General features: G+C 46.6%; 1 protein-coding gene across 1 annotated transcript in view; it reads left to right on the top strand.

Moving 5' to 3' along the window:
- Nucleotides 1–6029: 6029 nt before the first annotated feature.
- CNN3 (calponin 3) overlaps nucleotides 6030–15338 on the top strand; it is a 28893-nt gene continuing 19584 nt past the window's right edge. Inside the window, exon 1 of the mRNA XM_032867183.1 lies at nucleotides 6030–6319. Coding sequence (XP_032723074.1) covers nucleotides 6263–6319 — 57 coding nt within the window. The 5' untranslated portion in view covers nucleotides 6030–6262. The remainder of the gene's footprint in view (nucleotides 6320–15338) is intronic.

The raw sequence follows: 15338 nt of genomic DNA, 5'->3' as shown, positions 1-15338 counted from the left end.
AGGCTCCCTGCTGAGCAGAGAGCCTGATGCGGGGCTCGATCCGAGGACTCTGAGATCATGATCTGAGCCGAAGGCAGAGGCTTTAACCCACTGAGCCACCCAGGCACTCTGAGCCACTGGACTTTTAAGTAGGGTGTATATCATAGTACTTTCTGCCTTCATGAATTTGATTACCTTAGAAAGTGGAACTGTATAGTATTTGTCCTTTCATGACTGGCTTATCTTACTGAGCATAATGTCCTTAAGGTTCGTCCATGTCGTAGCATGTGTCCTGATGCGGGGCTCGATTCCAGGACCCTGGGATCATGACCTGGGCTGAAGGCCAACGCTTAACAACTGAGGCACCCAAGCACCCCCTCCTTCCTTTTCAAGGCTGAATACTATTCCACTGTAGGTTGTGGGTCAGCAGATTTTACCACCTCAAAATGTGTCTCCGTGGCATAAGGATTATTTTGAAACTACAACCATTCAAAACCCAGCAGATTCAGGAAAAACCTCTTTACCTCCTCTTCAACTGCCTAAGTTTACATGGGAAAGGGAGCCCATACCAGGAAGAGAACTCTTACTGGAGATACCTTTTTACCTAAGAAACTTAACTCTGTAACAAGGTAATCTTTGTTTTTCAAATATTTTCTCTCCCTTTCTGGGAACCGCCTTTCTTCCCTTTGCCTCCCCAGATCCTTACCTTTTTCCTTAGGTCCATGATACTTTGTAAACCTCAATTACCTGGCTGCCCTTTGAGTCTTCAGATCTTTATGGAACTTCCATGTGTGTGCAGTTAAGTTCACTTTTCTATTAATCTGTCTTATATCAATTAAATTATTAGACCAGTTGAAGAAACTAGCAGGGAAGAAGGGAAAATTTTTCCACCCCTCCAATGTACATAACACATTTTGACCATCCATTCATTCATTGATGGACACTTGGGTAACTTACACCTTTTGGCTATTGTGAATAGTGCTACCATGAACCCAATCACACCAATATTTCCACACGATCCTGCTTTCAAGTGTTTGGGGTATATACTCAGGAGTGGAAATCCTGATGCATATGGTGGTTCTATGTTTTATTTATTTATTTTTCTTTTTATTTTATTGTTTTTAGAAAATCCAAGCTGTAAGAACTCAGTTTTGAAGATCAATCTGGGAGATGAAGATTGGGGTCAGGATCTCATTCCCTGGCCACGGATGATAAGAACCTCAGTTTCAGGCTGTTGAGAAGGGAAGGAAAAGAGACTAGGTAAGCAATTGATGAGAACTGGATGCCTAACTGGCTGTCAGGGAAGGGGCATTCTGAATGACTTCCTTATAGGGTCTCTCCAGATTTGGGGGAACTGGAGCTTAAATAATTTTAGGTGTCATCTTTGGGACAAAGAATAAAAAACAATGAATAAAAAGTTAAGTGCAGGGCTCTGAAAGCTGTCCTGGGAAGTGAGGGGCCCTTCTAACCAACGTACACCTGAGAAGAGCATGTGCCAGAGGCATCCCGTTTAGTTGGCTGCCAGCATCACTTTCCTCCCGTTTTCCTTTGGGGTTCTGCATCTTCCCTCTCTCTGCTCCTGTGCTGTGGGGACAGCTGCCTCCTCACCTCCCACAACATCTTGGACCCCTGACCCACACCTCTCAGTCGGAGCTTTCTTCCCTGTGGCCGAGGGATGGTGGCAGAGAGGGGTCGGTGACCTACAGCAGGCCAAGAAGACTCAGTTCTAGCACTTTTGTTGGAACTGTTGGGAAATTGTTCATTTTTTTGTCATGCTCTCTTTTGTGTTATGGCTGCTGAGAGGTTAGGATGTAAGCCTGGATCTTCTGGTGGTAAATCTGACATCAAGGAGGAAGAGAGTCAACAGAAGAGTACATGGAGATACTGGCTTGTGATCCCTGTGACTGGGTCCCTGAATCCAGTCATGCCTAAAACTCTATCTTCTCCAGGTTTTTCTCTTATATAAGCCAATTAAGCCTCTCCCCTTTTTTGGGGTCTAAGTCAGTTTGAGTTAGTTTTCTGTCTAACCAAAATATTCGGCTTCCATATTTGTTCACCAAAAAGAACTGTGGTGGACCCAGATTGGGTCAGGGCTCCTTGAAACCTGTGACTGTGCCTAGGGAGTAAGCCCTTGGACGGCTGTGCCATGGGCCTGCCTCTGGCTTGGAAGGAGGTGTCTATGGACTGACAGATTCACAGTATCATGGGGAGTGGGTGGTAGGCTCTCCTCAAAAGGACATGCCATGCAGCAACAAACAAACACACACAAAAAAATAGAGATGTACCCTGCAAGACTGATTTCAGATTCCTGAGGGATCTAGGAAGTTGACTTTTGAGAAACCCTAAAGTAGGCCTGGTTTTAAATCCCAGTTGTGCTCTCTATTAACCATTTCACTTTGGCCAAGTTGTATGTCCTTTCTCACTGCATCTTAGTTTCTGATTGTAAATGGGAATCGATAGGATTCGCCATTACAGGGTTGTTGTGAGTGATATCTAGAAGTGAGGTGACCATATAATTTACCACCTAAACAGGGACACTTCTGAGAGGGAAAAGGAAGACTGTTAAGGAAACTTACCAGGACTGGGGAAGACAAAAAATATTAGTAGTACCGTGTTTCACTCTCAAAAGCATCCCTATTTGTGTGATAAATTATACAGTCTCACTCCCCATAATACAGCTCTAATGGCGCTTTGCACAGAGTAGATGCTGAAGTCTTAACCTCCTTTGAACCTTCTAGGGTCCCCTCTGTCTTTCATACAACTGTTCTTTGTAATTCTCCTGCATTGTGGATTTATAGGATGTAGCCTCCAAAACATTACTATTGTCCTGGTGGCAAGATACATGATGTTCTGATCCACCGATTTGTATCTGTGAAAGAATTTTTTCTTACAACTCCCCTGCAACTGCTTAAAATGGGAATTTGGAAAGGTAGCATTGACCTCCTTAAGAGCCTTTATTTATTTTTTGAAGATTTTATTTGACACAGAGAGAGAGAGAGATCACAAGTAGGCAGAGAGGCAGGCAGAGAGAGAGGGGGAAGCAGGCTCCCCGCTGAGCAGAGAGCCCCATGCAGGGCTTGATCCCAGGACCCTGATATCATGACCTGAGCTGAAAGCAGAGGCTTACTTAACCCACTGAGCCACCCAGGCGCCCCTTTAAGAGCCTTTATTTCAGCTCAAAGTATTCCGAGTGTTTAAGGCGTTTCTAGTTAAAATACTTAGGATTGTTGGGACACACCCTGGTGGCTATTTTGCAACATGAAATTTCACTTAAACTTGCGCATTTGTGGACACATCCTATTGTCAGAAGTTGGTCAGGATTTTCTAAATCTAGCCTGGCAGGGATAAATTAAAGAAAACACAAAATATGGGCAAGAGACCGAACAAACACTTGGAGAAAAAGACACATAGATGACAACCACATTAATTTATTTTATTTATTTAATTTTATTTACTTAAAACTACAACGAGATACCACTTCACACCTATTAGAATGGCTAAACTTAAAAAGATTGATCACAGCAAGTGTTGGTAAGGATATAGAGGAACTGGAACTCTTACACACTGCTGATGGGAATGCAAAATGGTACAATCACTCTGGAAAAATATAGCAATTTCTTAAAAAGTTAAATACATACCTTTCATATGATCCAGTCATTTCACTCGAATTTATCCATGAGAAATGGAAGCAAAAGGTCCATAAAAAGACTTGCACATGAATGTTCATACAGTTTTATTTGCAAAAGCAAAAAACTGAAAACCCAAATATTCAATAAGGGGTGAATATATACACTGTGATAGATCCTTACCATAGAATACTACTCAGCAATAAAAAGGAATTAGACTACTCTAACACGGATGAATTTTCTGAGTAATTTTGCTGAGTGAAAGAAGCCAGTTAAAATGGAATCAGTGGTTGCTTGGTCAGGTAGGGTAGCAAAGAGGAGAAAGAGGGAAGGGTTACAAAAGACTGACTTTTCAGTAGACAGTGGCATTAAGTTACTATCATTGCTATCCATTTCCAGAGCTTTTTCATCATTCCAAACTGCAACTCTGTACCTATTAAACAATAACTCCCATTAAACAAAACTCACCTTTATGTCTGTAAGTTTTTCATGACAAAATTGAATATAGTTCTTGAACATTCTATAAGGAATGAACTTTAAGTAGATTAACATGATGGTGCAGATGTTTTCCATCTGCACTGTACCTCAAATCTTGCCACCACTTCTCACTCAAAAGAAAAGTGGGTGAGGTTTTGTGGATGACACATGGCCACTATCACACTACTGGAAAAACAGCCCAAACGGCTTGTCTCACTAATTGTAGCTCAATTGTGTCATTTGTGTGGGAAGAATGACCTAATTATCATTACTGCCTCCTGTCTTAAGTTAGCAAATCACATATAAATCATTCACTTTCCTCCCTATTAGCCTCCCCTCCTCCCATTCCCCTGACCCCAGTCATTCCAAAGTCCATAGCCGGTTTTTGCATTTTAAAAAATTCTTTTATCATTTTTTTTTTTTTTTTTGCATTTTCTTTTAAAGTTGCCTTATTCTTTTCTGTTTCAGGATGGCTCAACAGCAGTAAGGTGTTTGGCTTCTCTTCTTCTGATTCCATGATTTCTTCTGGCACAGGAGCCAGGGTTTGGTAAACAAAACTCTTCTACTAGGATCTCTGGGGTTGAAACAAGTCCTAGGTGTGCCCAGGAAAGTGATGGCAAGAGGTGAAGTTTTGCAGATGGGCAGACCTTGGCCAGGATATTTAGGTCTGAGTTTTATTCTTCTCATCTCTGCAACAGATATGATGTCTACCTACTAGCTGTTGGTAGGGGTAAATGAGATAATGTTTGCAGGACGTCTGGTACAGTGCGAGGAGCCCAGGCGAATGATCAAAGTTATGCTCTCTTCCTCCTAAGTATCAAATTACTTGGAAATCAGAGTAAAGAAAGTGGCGGGGAGAAAGCAGAACTATGGAAGTATGGAGGCCACTTCTGGCCCAAAGGAGAGTACCTATCTCTGTACAAAGGCCTCCTATTCAAAGAGGCCACTAGATTAAAAAAAAAATTAAAAAATAGAGCAACAGCCACCTGGGTGTTTGGACTAGCTAAATTCTGGATAAAGATGGTTGTGAGGGGCGCCTGGGTGGCTCAGTGGGTTAAAGCCTCTGCCTTCAGCTCGGGTCATGATCTCAGGGTCCTGGGATTGAGTGCTGCATAGGGCTCTCTGCTGAGCAGGGAGCCTGCCCCCCCCCCCCCCCCCCCGCCCCCCGCCTCTCTGCCTACTTGTGATCTCTGTCAAATAAATAAATAAAATCTTTAAAAAAAAAAAAAAACCTTCTGAAAAGGAGCTGTGCGAATCCAGAAAAGGACTTGAAATGCCCCAGGCTTTGCCATGGCACAGTCCCGTTTTTTCCGCACTGCATTTAGAGGTTTAGAGACTGAGTGGGCTCAAATTTTGCCAAAAGCCTTGACTGTTCCCCTGGCGGCAGAGGGGTAGAGGTCAGACCAACAGGTGTGGGAAGCGGTGAGGTACGGAGGAAGGAGCAGGTGTAGAAGGAGAGCCCCCCCCCCACCCCGCCGCCCTTGCTCTGGCACAGGAGCTCCCGGGCTGCTCGTGGTGTTCCCAGCAGCGGGTGGAAGAACCCTGCCCCGTATCAGAGCGCTCTGGGCCCGGAAAAAAGACCCTGGTGGGCTTCCCTCCCTCCGCCAGCCCCGACTACAGCGTCGGATGCCTGGAAGTTGACGTACTTTCTGGGCTGCTGGGAAGCCCCCAGGCGCCGGACGCCGGGGCGGGCTCCAGTCCGCGGGCCTGGGCTCCGCCCTCGCCGCCCAGCCCTCTGCCCAGCTGGGAGGAGGGGCCCCTCGCCGCGGGTCTCCGTGGCGTGAGGACAGGGGCGGGGGCCCCGAGCCTCGCGCGGGGAGAGAGCGCGGCGCCCGTGGCCCTTCAATTGGCCGGCCCGCCCCCTAGTCGGAGAAGAGAGAGGAGGCGGTTCTTTATTGGCCCGGCCCGTCGGCCAATCCCTGAAGACCCGGGGGAGGAGGTGGGGGCAGTTCGTGGGGGGACTCCGGAGCGGAGCGGGAGGCTCTGCGGGACCCAGTCGGACAGAGCAGCCGAGGCACCGCCCGCGCCCCGCTGCCGCGTCTGGGCGTCTCCTGCGCCGCCCAGGGGAGCGAGCTCCGAGCCTCTCGCGCTGCGGCCACTCCTCGGGGCCAGGAGCGGGGAACCCTAGAACGAGAAACTCTCAGAGACGAGCGCAGCCTCTTCCCGCCTCCCAAACCACCATGACCCACTTCAACAAGGGCCCTTCTTACGGGCTCTCGGCCGAGGTCAAGAACAAGGTACGCCGGGTCTCGGGTGGAGGCGTCGCCGCCGTGGGCGAGGGGTGGGAAGCTAGACACCGCCCCAGGGGTCCCTGGGACTGGGGCTGTACTGGGCCGCGCGCTTCTACTCTGCACGCCTTGCCCGTCTGGCTTTGCAGGGTGGAGACGTCGGGGCGGCGCGGGAGTGGCCGCGCTTCTCGGTCCCGTCCCGGGGCTCGAAGCGCGGGCGTCCCGGCGCTCTCCCGGCTTTGTTCCGCGCTGCTGGCTGGGACTGGTGGAGGGCGGCGAGTTCCCGGGCTCCTGGAACCCCGCAGCGCCAGCCTGCAGTTACCGGAGCCAGACCGTGGCTGCAGCACGCGCCCCTCCGGGAAGGGGGCGCTCCTGCCCGGTCATTCGTCCTTAGGTGGGGCCCGTCGGTGCGGCTGGGGACCCAGCACGCAGTCCCCGCCGTGCGCCCCGGCCCGGGCTGCTGGCCGACCCAGCGTTTTCTCCCTCCCCAAACCCTGGCCAGATTCAGCCACGAGCGAAGTTAGACGGTTACGTGGCCGAACTGGGCCCTCCATTGTTCCTTGCTTCCCGGAGAAGGGACCGTTGAGGGGTGCACCGACCCAGGGACCCTCGGACACTTCCACTTTTCGAATTGCGGTGCTGCTGTGCTGCTGCAGAAAACAGACAAAGCCTGAGCGCGCCGCTTTGGGAGTGATATCTGCTGTAGAGGAGATTTTTTTTTTTTTTAATATAAGTTTGTAGTACATTAGACTTTACCGATATCAAGGATATTTTCGTGGGTTGCTTTTGTTCGGGGTATATTTGCTGAGACGGGTTGTAGTTTGGTGTGATCTGGCTCTGGTAACTCTCAGCTTTGCCACTGCCTAGCCTAAGAATGCACTGGGTTTATCTTTGGGACTTTTGGTCTGGGAAAGAGATGAGAGGCGGCCCCCTCCCCAAATCCTCTCCTTCCTTCCTCCCTCCCTCCCTCACTGCATTCCAAGCCCATGACATCAAGGGTTTCAGAGGGGAGAGCGCAGCCAATCGGCGCGGAACTGCGCACAGAACGCTCATTGTCTCCTTTCTGCTGTTCTGGCCAAAGCGCCACAAAGGAGGGCTGCTGTGGTTTAATTCCCATTAACCTCCCGGGAGCCGAAGCATGTCAGGATTGCCACCGCACCGTTCGACCGCTGGTAGAATACGCTGTCGGAGCTCTAACAGCCCATGTCCAGGGTGTATGCGGTGTGGAGTGAATTATCCAGAGGCAATGAAGCGCACCGTTGTCAAACCCCAAGGGAGAGTTCTGTCTCTTCTCACCCTGTTACAGCCTGCGCATCACAATTCAGTTGTTAATAAATTCTGAACAATCGGTGAAGCAAAGCGTTGATTTTGGTCCCCGAATCTAAACTTGGAACGTTGAGGTCTTTTACCTTGTCAAGTGTGTTGCCCTTATTAGAAAACAGTCTTCTGAATTTTTTTTTTTAAAGGACAGAAAAGTAAGTGGTTTGTGTCTGATCCTGCGGGTTCTTTCCAAGGCTTACACATGGAGCTTTAGGAATCTTTTCCGAGGAATCAGCAAGTCCAAACTGTTGGATGGGATACCCTGGCCTGGCTTGGGCACATTAATTTTAATTCGCCCTTGTGATTCTTGGCCCACAGCAGTTGAGGCTCTTTCTTTTGCATTGTAAATGAGGTCCCGATAACTTTGGCAGTCCTTCAAGTGACTTATTTTTCTTGGATGTTAATATCCGTATTAATTTCTTTTTGCTGACTAATGAAGCAGCTTCTGCCCTTTTCCTACTTTTTATTGAACAGACCGACAAGGAAATGCAGAGACTGAGGTTAGATCACTATAATTATTATGCATTTTTAAAAACAGTAAAACCTCAGTTTTCAGAGGCTTTGGAAAGTTAATACAGCTTTCGGTTTCTATAACTGTGGGTTTATTCCTTTAAGCACCAAAGCCGTATTTTAACAACCTCCTTCATTTATATGAGCCTTTCATACCGTACCCTTTCATAGGAAGTCTTTTGATCTTAACAGCACAGCAGCCCCGTGAGGTGGGAGGGATTGCTGGGGCTATCCAGCATCATTTACAGGTTGGGATGCTGAAGCTTTTATACAGGGTGTGCCTTGCTCAAGATGACAGAAGAAAGTTGGAATATTCTAAGAATTTGAACTCTAAAAGTGATGTCTTAGTGTAGTGCTTAGGGATATTCTTAGCAAAGTCACTGTTGTCTGCCCCACCCTCCCCACTTTGGCCATCCACCTGTCACTTCTTGACATTGTGATTATTCATGCAGTGCTGTTTTCATCTTTTCTGGACTTGGAAATCGAATATCCATGTTTGCTAGGCCTTTGTATGAGATACTGAATTTCAACTGAGGACACAGAGCCAACAGTGGAGTGGGTATATGGAACATGAATTTTGACATCGCTTGGTTCAACACCTTTTGATTTCTTCTTGCTTTTTCTTTATGTATTGTAATAACTGATATGTTGTTTAAATATAAGGTGTTCTCCCCCCACCCCCCAAAGCTTCATACAACAAAATGGAAGAAATAGAAACCTCCTCAGGAAGCAGTATGGAATGGACCTTGGAGTTGAGCAGACATGGGTTCTAGTCCTCCCTCTGCCACTTACTGCCTTGTACGATATTGGGCAAGCTAGCGGATATCTCTGTCCTTGTTTCCTAATCAGTAAAATGGGGGGAGTGATTGTTACCACCCCTAAACATTGCATTGAGATGTGTGTTTCTAGTGAGTCCACAGTGACTGTGTTGTCGCCATTAGTTATTAGTAACAGAAAATTGGTAATCTAGTTCTTAGACTTGTCACTGCCTGTATAAGTATTCCATTTCTATTAAATAAGCCTTTGGTCTTATTACATTCCAGCTGTGAAAGCAGTTCATCAATAAATTGAGGAAGCCTTTGATCTTAAGTACTTTTAATTAGTAAAATTTCAGGAAAAAATCTGTAAGCTTAAGGTACTTATTTGACAAGATGATAATACATGGCAAAACATGTCAAACTTATATATATTTTTTTAATAGGCAAGAAGTTTGAAAACAGCCTAAAAAAGTATAATCCTTCAGCATGGACTCAAAAACATCTTTAAACAACTAGAGCCAGTAACTTTATCTACAAAGATCGTGATAGAGTAGTAGGGTCAGGGACAGTACAGAAGCTGGTGTAGACAGTTGGGTGGGGTAGGTAGACACTCATAAAGTAGTAAGATCTTGTATGTGTTCTGCAGAGTGAGCCAGACATTTGACTGCATCTTGGGGACCAGAATGAAAAGGAAAACACCTCTGTGCCCTTTAAGCTGTGAGAAAACAGGACAGGTCCTCAAGGAAAGCACAGCATCTCCTGATGCTTGGCTCTGAGCAAGATGTTGGGGCCAGAGTAGTTCCTTGTAAAGTTGAGGACGCACTGAAGCATGCTCCCCACTAAGGGGGAGCTGAGAGGTCCTAGGAAAGTGGAGAAATGAGTTGTGGGGAGGTGGGTAGAGCTGAAGTGATCTTACCTCAGGATGTTTTTAGGGGGGAGTCTATCTGAACTATTAAGAAGAATGGGATTGGAATGCATGTTCTCACCATTTCCTTCTCACATAGAATGTATGATTTAAGCAAAGTAGCTTCTTACAGAATCTTCTTAGTTACAGAATGGTAGCCCTCAGCAGCTAAAAACCATGTCGGAAGACTTAATTCTAAAATGTAAATCACTGAAGAGTAAGTGAAACAATCACACACTAATTAAATAGGACCAAATGTCCTACGAGTTCTGCCAGCCTGCCTGCCTTTGGACAAGCAGTTGCTCCAAGAGCGTTCCTGATCAAGGTAACCCCAGGGTGACGGTGGACTCCTCCAGCTGTAGTTGTACCCTAAGTGGCCTGCCTTGTTTTGCTAGTGGAGCACCAGAATCATGGTGAAACCGTGGATGAGCTTAGCTTTAGCTTTTTTTTTTCCTTTTTTTTCCCTACACCCATTGTTGGGCTTGAACTCATGATCCTAAGATCAAGAGTCCATGCTCTACTTAGCCATCCCAGGTCCTCCAAAAATAGGTTTTTAATTCAAAACTTTTGTTTCTTGTCTCGTTCCACCAGCCATATGGGTTCCGATCTTATTCATTGATGAAATATATCAAGATCTATATTTTAGAATATAACTTGGCGTGTAGTTGGTGCTCAGGATATGTTGATTTAATGAATTTCTCCATCAGGAGTAGATTTTACTATCTTTAAAAATTGGAAATCAATCCTGTTAGAGTATTCATTGCAAAAGAATTCTGTAGTGCAGTGTGATATTTTGGAAGGATCAGGTGATTTTTTACAGCTTCTTTTTCTTCAGTTTGTTTTATTAATATTACATTAGAAAACTTATTATCAACATAATTCCTTTGTTGCTGAAGCTCTTTCTTTTTCTTTTTGGAGGGAAGAAAGCAAGGTTTATTTACTTTTTAAAAGATTTTATTTATTGTGTCTGGGTGGCTCAGTCGTTAAGCGCCTGCCTTCTGCTCAGGTCGTGATCCCCGGGTCCTGGGATTAAGCCCCACATCAGTCTCCCTGCTTGGCAGGAAGCCTGCTTCTCCCTCTCCCACTCCCTCTGCTTGTGTTCCCTCTCTCTCTGTGTGTCTCTCTGTCAAATATATAAATTTAAAAATCTTAAAAAATAAACATTTATTTATTTGACAGAGACCACAGGTAGGCAGAGCAGCAGGCAGAGCAACAGAGGGAAAGGGAGAAGCAGGCTCCCAACTGAGCAGAGAGCCCGATATGGGGCTTGATCCAATGACTCTGGGATCATGACCTTAGCCAGAGGCTGACACCTAACCACTTAACCACTGAGCTACCCGGGCACCAGGCAGAGTTTATTGAGCAATAGCAAAGTGGTGGTACAAAGCTCCTGAGGGGAGAGGGGACTGGAGAGGGTTGCCCCTGAGGCTCTTTCTTAGACTCCCAAATTGGGGAGGAACAGTAGAAGTCTCCTCTGGAAGGCTCTATGGGGTGCCAGCATCTCCCAAAGACCACCTGCAAAGCGGTCATTCAGTTGACCTGGGTGGGACATGCCCTCTTTTTTTCCCCCTGTCTTGACCAAAACGGTTAAAGAAAATACATTTGCTAACTCAAGAAGGGGTACCCTGCTTTCCTCTTTAAAATGCTGAAACTTCATTACTCTGGAATTCTTTTTTTTTTTTTTTAAAGATTTTATTTATTTATTTGACAGAGATCACAAGTAGGCAGAGAGGCAGGCAGAGAGAGAGAGGGAAGCAGGCTCCCTGCTGAGCAGAGAGCCCGATATGGGACTCGATCCCAGGACCCCGAGATCATGACCTGAGCCGAAGGCAGCAGCTTAACCCACTGAGCCATCCAGGCGCCCCTACTCTGGAATTCTAATGAGGATTATTATCAAGCTTACTGTCCTGTGACCCCATAGCTTTTTCTTTTTTCTTTCTTTTTTTATTTTTTTAAATTTTATTTTAGGGAGAGAGCACTTGTGGAAAGGCAGAGAGAGAGAGAGAGTCTCAGGCCAACTCCCTGCTGAGCGTGGAGTCCAGACAGCTGTGGGGCTTGATCTCCCCACCTTGAGGTCATGACCTGAGCCGAAACCAAAAGTCGGACACCCAACCGACTGTGCCACCCAGGCGCCCCAGCCCACAGTTTTTTACACTCTTTCCTTTGTGGCAGTTGTATTATTTGTCTGTCTCTATCCACTTTTTTATATTTCAAATATAAGCTTGACAGTGGGCAGTGGACCTGGCTGGCTTAGTTGGTGAAGCATGTGACTCTTGGGATCCTGAGTTGGAGCCCCATGTTGGGTGTAGACCTTATTTACAAAAACAAAAACAAAAAAAACAACAAAGCTTGATGAGGAGGATCTTGCTGCTACAGTCATCAACCAGCAGCGCATCCTTTCTCCCCTGACCTTTTCCCTTCCACAATGCGATCATGAGGACTAGGGAGCTGAGTTTTCACTTAAAAGTGTACTGTGAACCATGATTATTATCTGTAACATTAAAAAAAAAAGGCGCAATTGGATGGTTTTGATTTTTCAGCCAGCTACCATTATACCCAGGAGCATGAGAAGATGTTTTATTTACCTTCTCAGTACAACCAGGTGGTGGGAGGGGGTTGTCCTTAGGTTTTTGGTGAATTTCTTTTTCTTCTAGGCATTAGACTCCTATGGCATATATCCCACATGCTTGTTTCTTCTTAACTCTAAATTCCTAGCCATAGAGGGCTTTTAGCTATAACTTGTATGTACTTGTGCTCAGGTTTTGGCTAAGGATTTCCTGAGCCCAGAGTAGATCCTGGTTGTCTGTGGGGCCTGAAGCTTACGCAATTTGGGGAGGGGGAGGAGATGTCAGGGGTTCTAACAAATACAAAAATACGTTGCATATTTTATGAACACGGATGTCCTTGGGAATTCTTGTTAACTCGAAAATGGCAGTTAATCTTCTCTGGGTTCTTGTCATGAGAAAGTAGAATCTGGTGGCTAAGAACGTGGAGTCTTGCTTCTGCCCCTGACTCGGTGACTTTGGGCAAGTAACCCGTGTCTCATCTGTAAAATAAGAATATGGAGATATCTATCTTTTATATGGTTGCTGGAAATCAGTAAGGTGGCCAGTCTGTGTAAAGTGTTGAGCATTGTGCCAGGACCCAGACGTGCACATGATGTCAATGTGATCCACTGTTCCCACTTTGCTGGCTGGTTCCGTTCAGTCCTGTGTTCTGAGCTCCTCTTATCTTCTGGATACTGAGATTATCTCCAGGACTTGGCCATTCATTCAGGAATCTGTTTGTATCTGAATGAGGCTTCTGGCAGATAAGGGACTACGATGCCAGGCAACATCTCTGGGTTTTGCTTCTGTGTCAGGAATAGGATCTGCCCCTAGAGTCCTTATCCAAGACTCCTTCCCCTGGTGGCCTGTGCTCCCTCTGTGAAATCCCGGGGCCTCTAACCCTGTTCTCCTTTTCCATGCTCCCCTTGTCCTTGTCCATGCTCCCCTCAGAGCCAGGGGCTTCTGTGGAAAGCTAGAGGCTTCACTTTCTGGCCAAGTTCTTGTTTGGCTTTCTCTTAAGAGATTGATTTCTGTTAAACAAGATAAGATAGCTCTTTCTTTTCTTGGTTTCAGGGAGGCCTCATACTCCTCCACAGAGGGCTGACAAATGTATTTACCTCTTTGTGTTTCTTTTCTTTCTTTCTTTCTTTTTTTTTTTTTTAAAGATTATAGTGTTTTAAGTCCTCTCTGCACCCAACGTGGGGCTGGAACTCATAACCCTGAGATCAAGAGTCACAGCTCCACTGACTGAGCCCACCCGGCACCCCTATCTTTTTGTGTGAAGATTTTGGCTGTCACTGTAGGCCTTCCGTTGTACATGGTCTATTGAGGGCTCCATCTAGACTTGTGTGAAGTAAGTCCATGAGCTCAGAAGACTTAGTTTTCCTTCGTGAGGCAGGGAGGGCCCTGCTTCAGGGTCTTCCTTGGGCTGAGGGAAGCTTCAGGGTGCGATGCTCCCAGCAGTCTGCAGTGGGCAGGCCAGGGAATTCGAGGCAGGCGTGCAGACAAAAAAAGGAGGTCTGTGAGCTTGGATGGACTCTTCGGGTGAGACACAGCCTAAACATTTATGGCCGTTTTCCTCTCCTCCCTCACAAATTTCCGGAGGATCCTAGTCATGGAGTGGCTCCACGGAGAGCTGGCTGTGATACCACTGTTGTTTCTTTCCCCTTCCCAAATGTTTGGACACTGATCTTTCCTCATTGTCCCAAGCCTCTGAGCCTGCTTCATGCTGCACAAGGCTCCACACAACTGGGTGAGGGGGGAGTGGGGAGCAAGTGTGTGCTTCCCTAGTGCAGTATTCCTCCCTCCTTTTGTTTCACATGGAAGGAAATAGGAGAGGAAATAATCAGTACCATGTGTAGTTAAGTCTCTCCTAATTCAAACATGTGATTCCACTTTGAATGCAAAAATAGCAACAGCAATCATGGTTCTAATCGAATATAAAAATTATACTTATGTTAAACATCACATAGTGAGCTTGTCCGTGTCCTTGGCCCTTAGCAGCTAAGCTGGAACTCTAGGGCCTTTCTCAAGAGTTCACAAATGGCCACATCCCTTCCCTCGAATGGCCCGTTCTCCGCTCTGAAGACTGGAGAGCATTTGTCTCTGCTTTTTCCTTACCTTTTTTAAGAGACCTGTATGTTGTATCAGACCCTCAGCCCCACCTCACCTTGGCCTCGCACACACACAACCCCCTACACACACAGCCACACACGCGTGCGTGCACTTCGCCAGCCAGGCTTTCATTTTGCATTTTCTTCCTCTCTTGGCTTGATTTTTAATTTTTCTTCTTTTCCTCTTTTCAGCGACCGCTCCGTGGTTGATACCCTTTCCTGCATTCCGTCTTACAGCACCTTCTAAAACAACGGGTGTCGTAGGAGGCTCTTTTTATAGGGGCCAGTGGTGGAGTTACAGTGTTTTTAGTCTGAGACATCTCTGCCAAATATCTTATTATGAACTTCTGAACCATACCGGCAACGCCCTTTGAGACTGCAGATTCCCCATGGGCTGGTTTGAATCAGTGTTTTTTCTCGAGCTCTGCAGCCTATTCCAGTGCCTCAGTCAGCTACGGTGGTGGTGGTGGAAGTGGCTTTCGCAGGCACCCTTGCTTCTCCGTGACTGGAGAGGACTTAATGGGAAGCCGCAGAGTCTAAGCCTACTGGCTAATCCTCCTCCCACAGGCAGCACAGCTCTCTGGGTTGTAGGCTCTGGGTATGGTGTGGGGAATGCCTATCGGGGCTTGTTTAGGAGGGTGAGGGTAGGAGAGCATCTGGTGGAGGAGAAGATGTAGCCCCGGCTGACAGGGGCCAAATCCCTGTGGAGCCCGTGACTTTTTGATGCGCCATCTCTGTATGACGCCATCTTCCTTGCCTGTGGGAACCTCTTCTCTTTGTACTCTGATTTTGTGAATGAAATATTTGCTGTGAAGAATGCAGACGGTACCAAAATATGGAAATGAAAGTATCCTGTATCCCTTACCCAAGCCAGCC

The sequence above is a fragment of the Lontra canadensis genome, unplaced genomic scaffold, assembly GCF_010015895.1.
Source record: "Lontra canadensis isolate GAN:19392208 unplaced genomic scaffold, GSC_riverotter_1.0 scaffold33, whole genome shotgun sequence".
In the NCBI taxonomy this organism is placed as follows: Eukaryota; Metazoa; Chordata; class Mammalia; order Carnivora; family Mustelidae; genus Lontra; species Lontra canadensis.
This window is presented reverse-complemented; position numbering and strand designations above follow the sequence as displayed.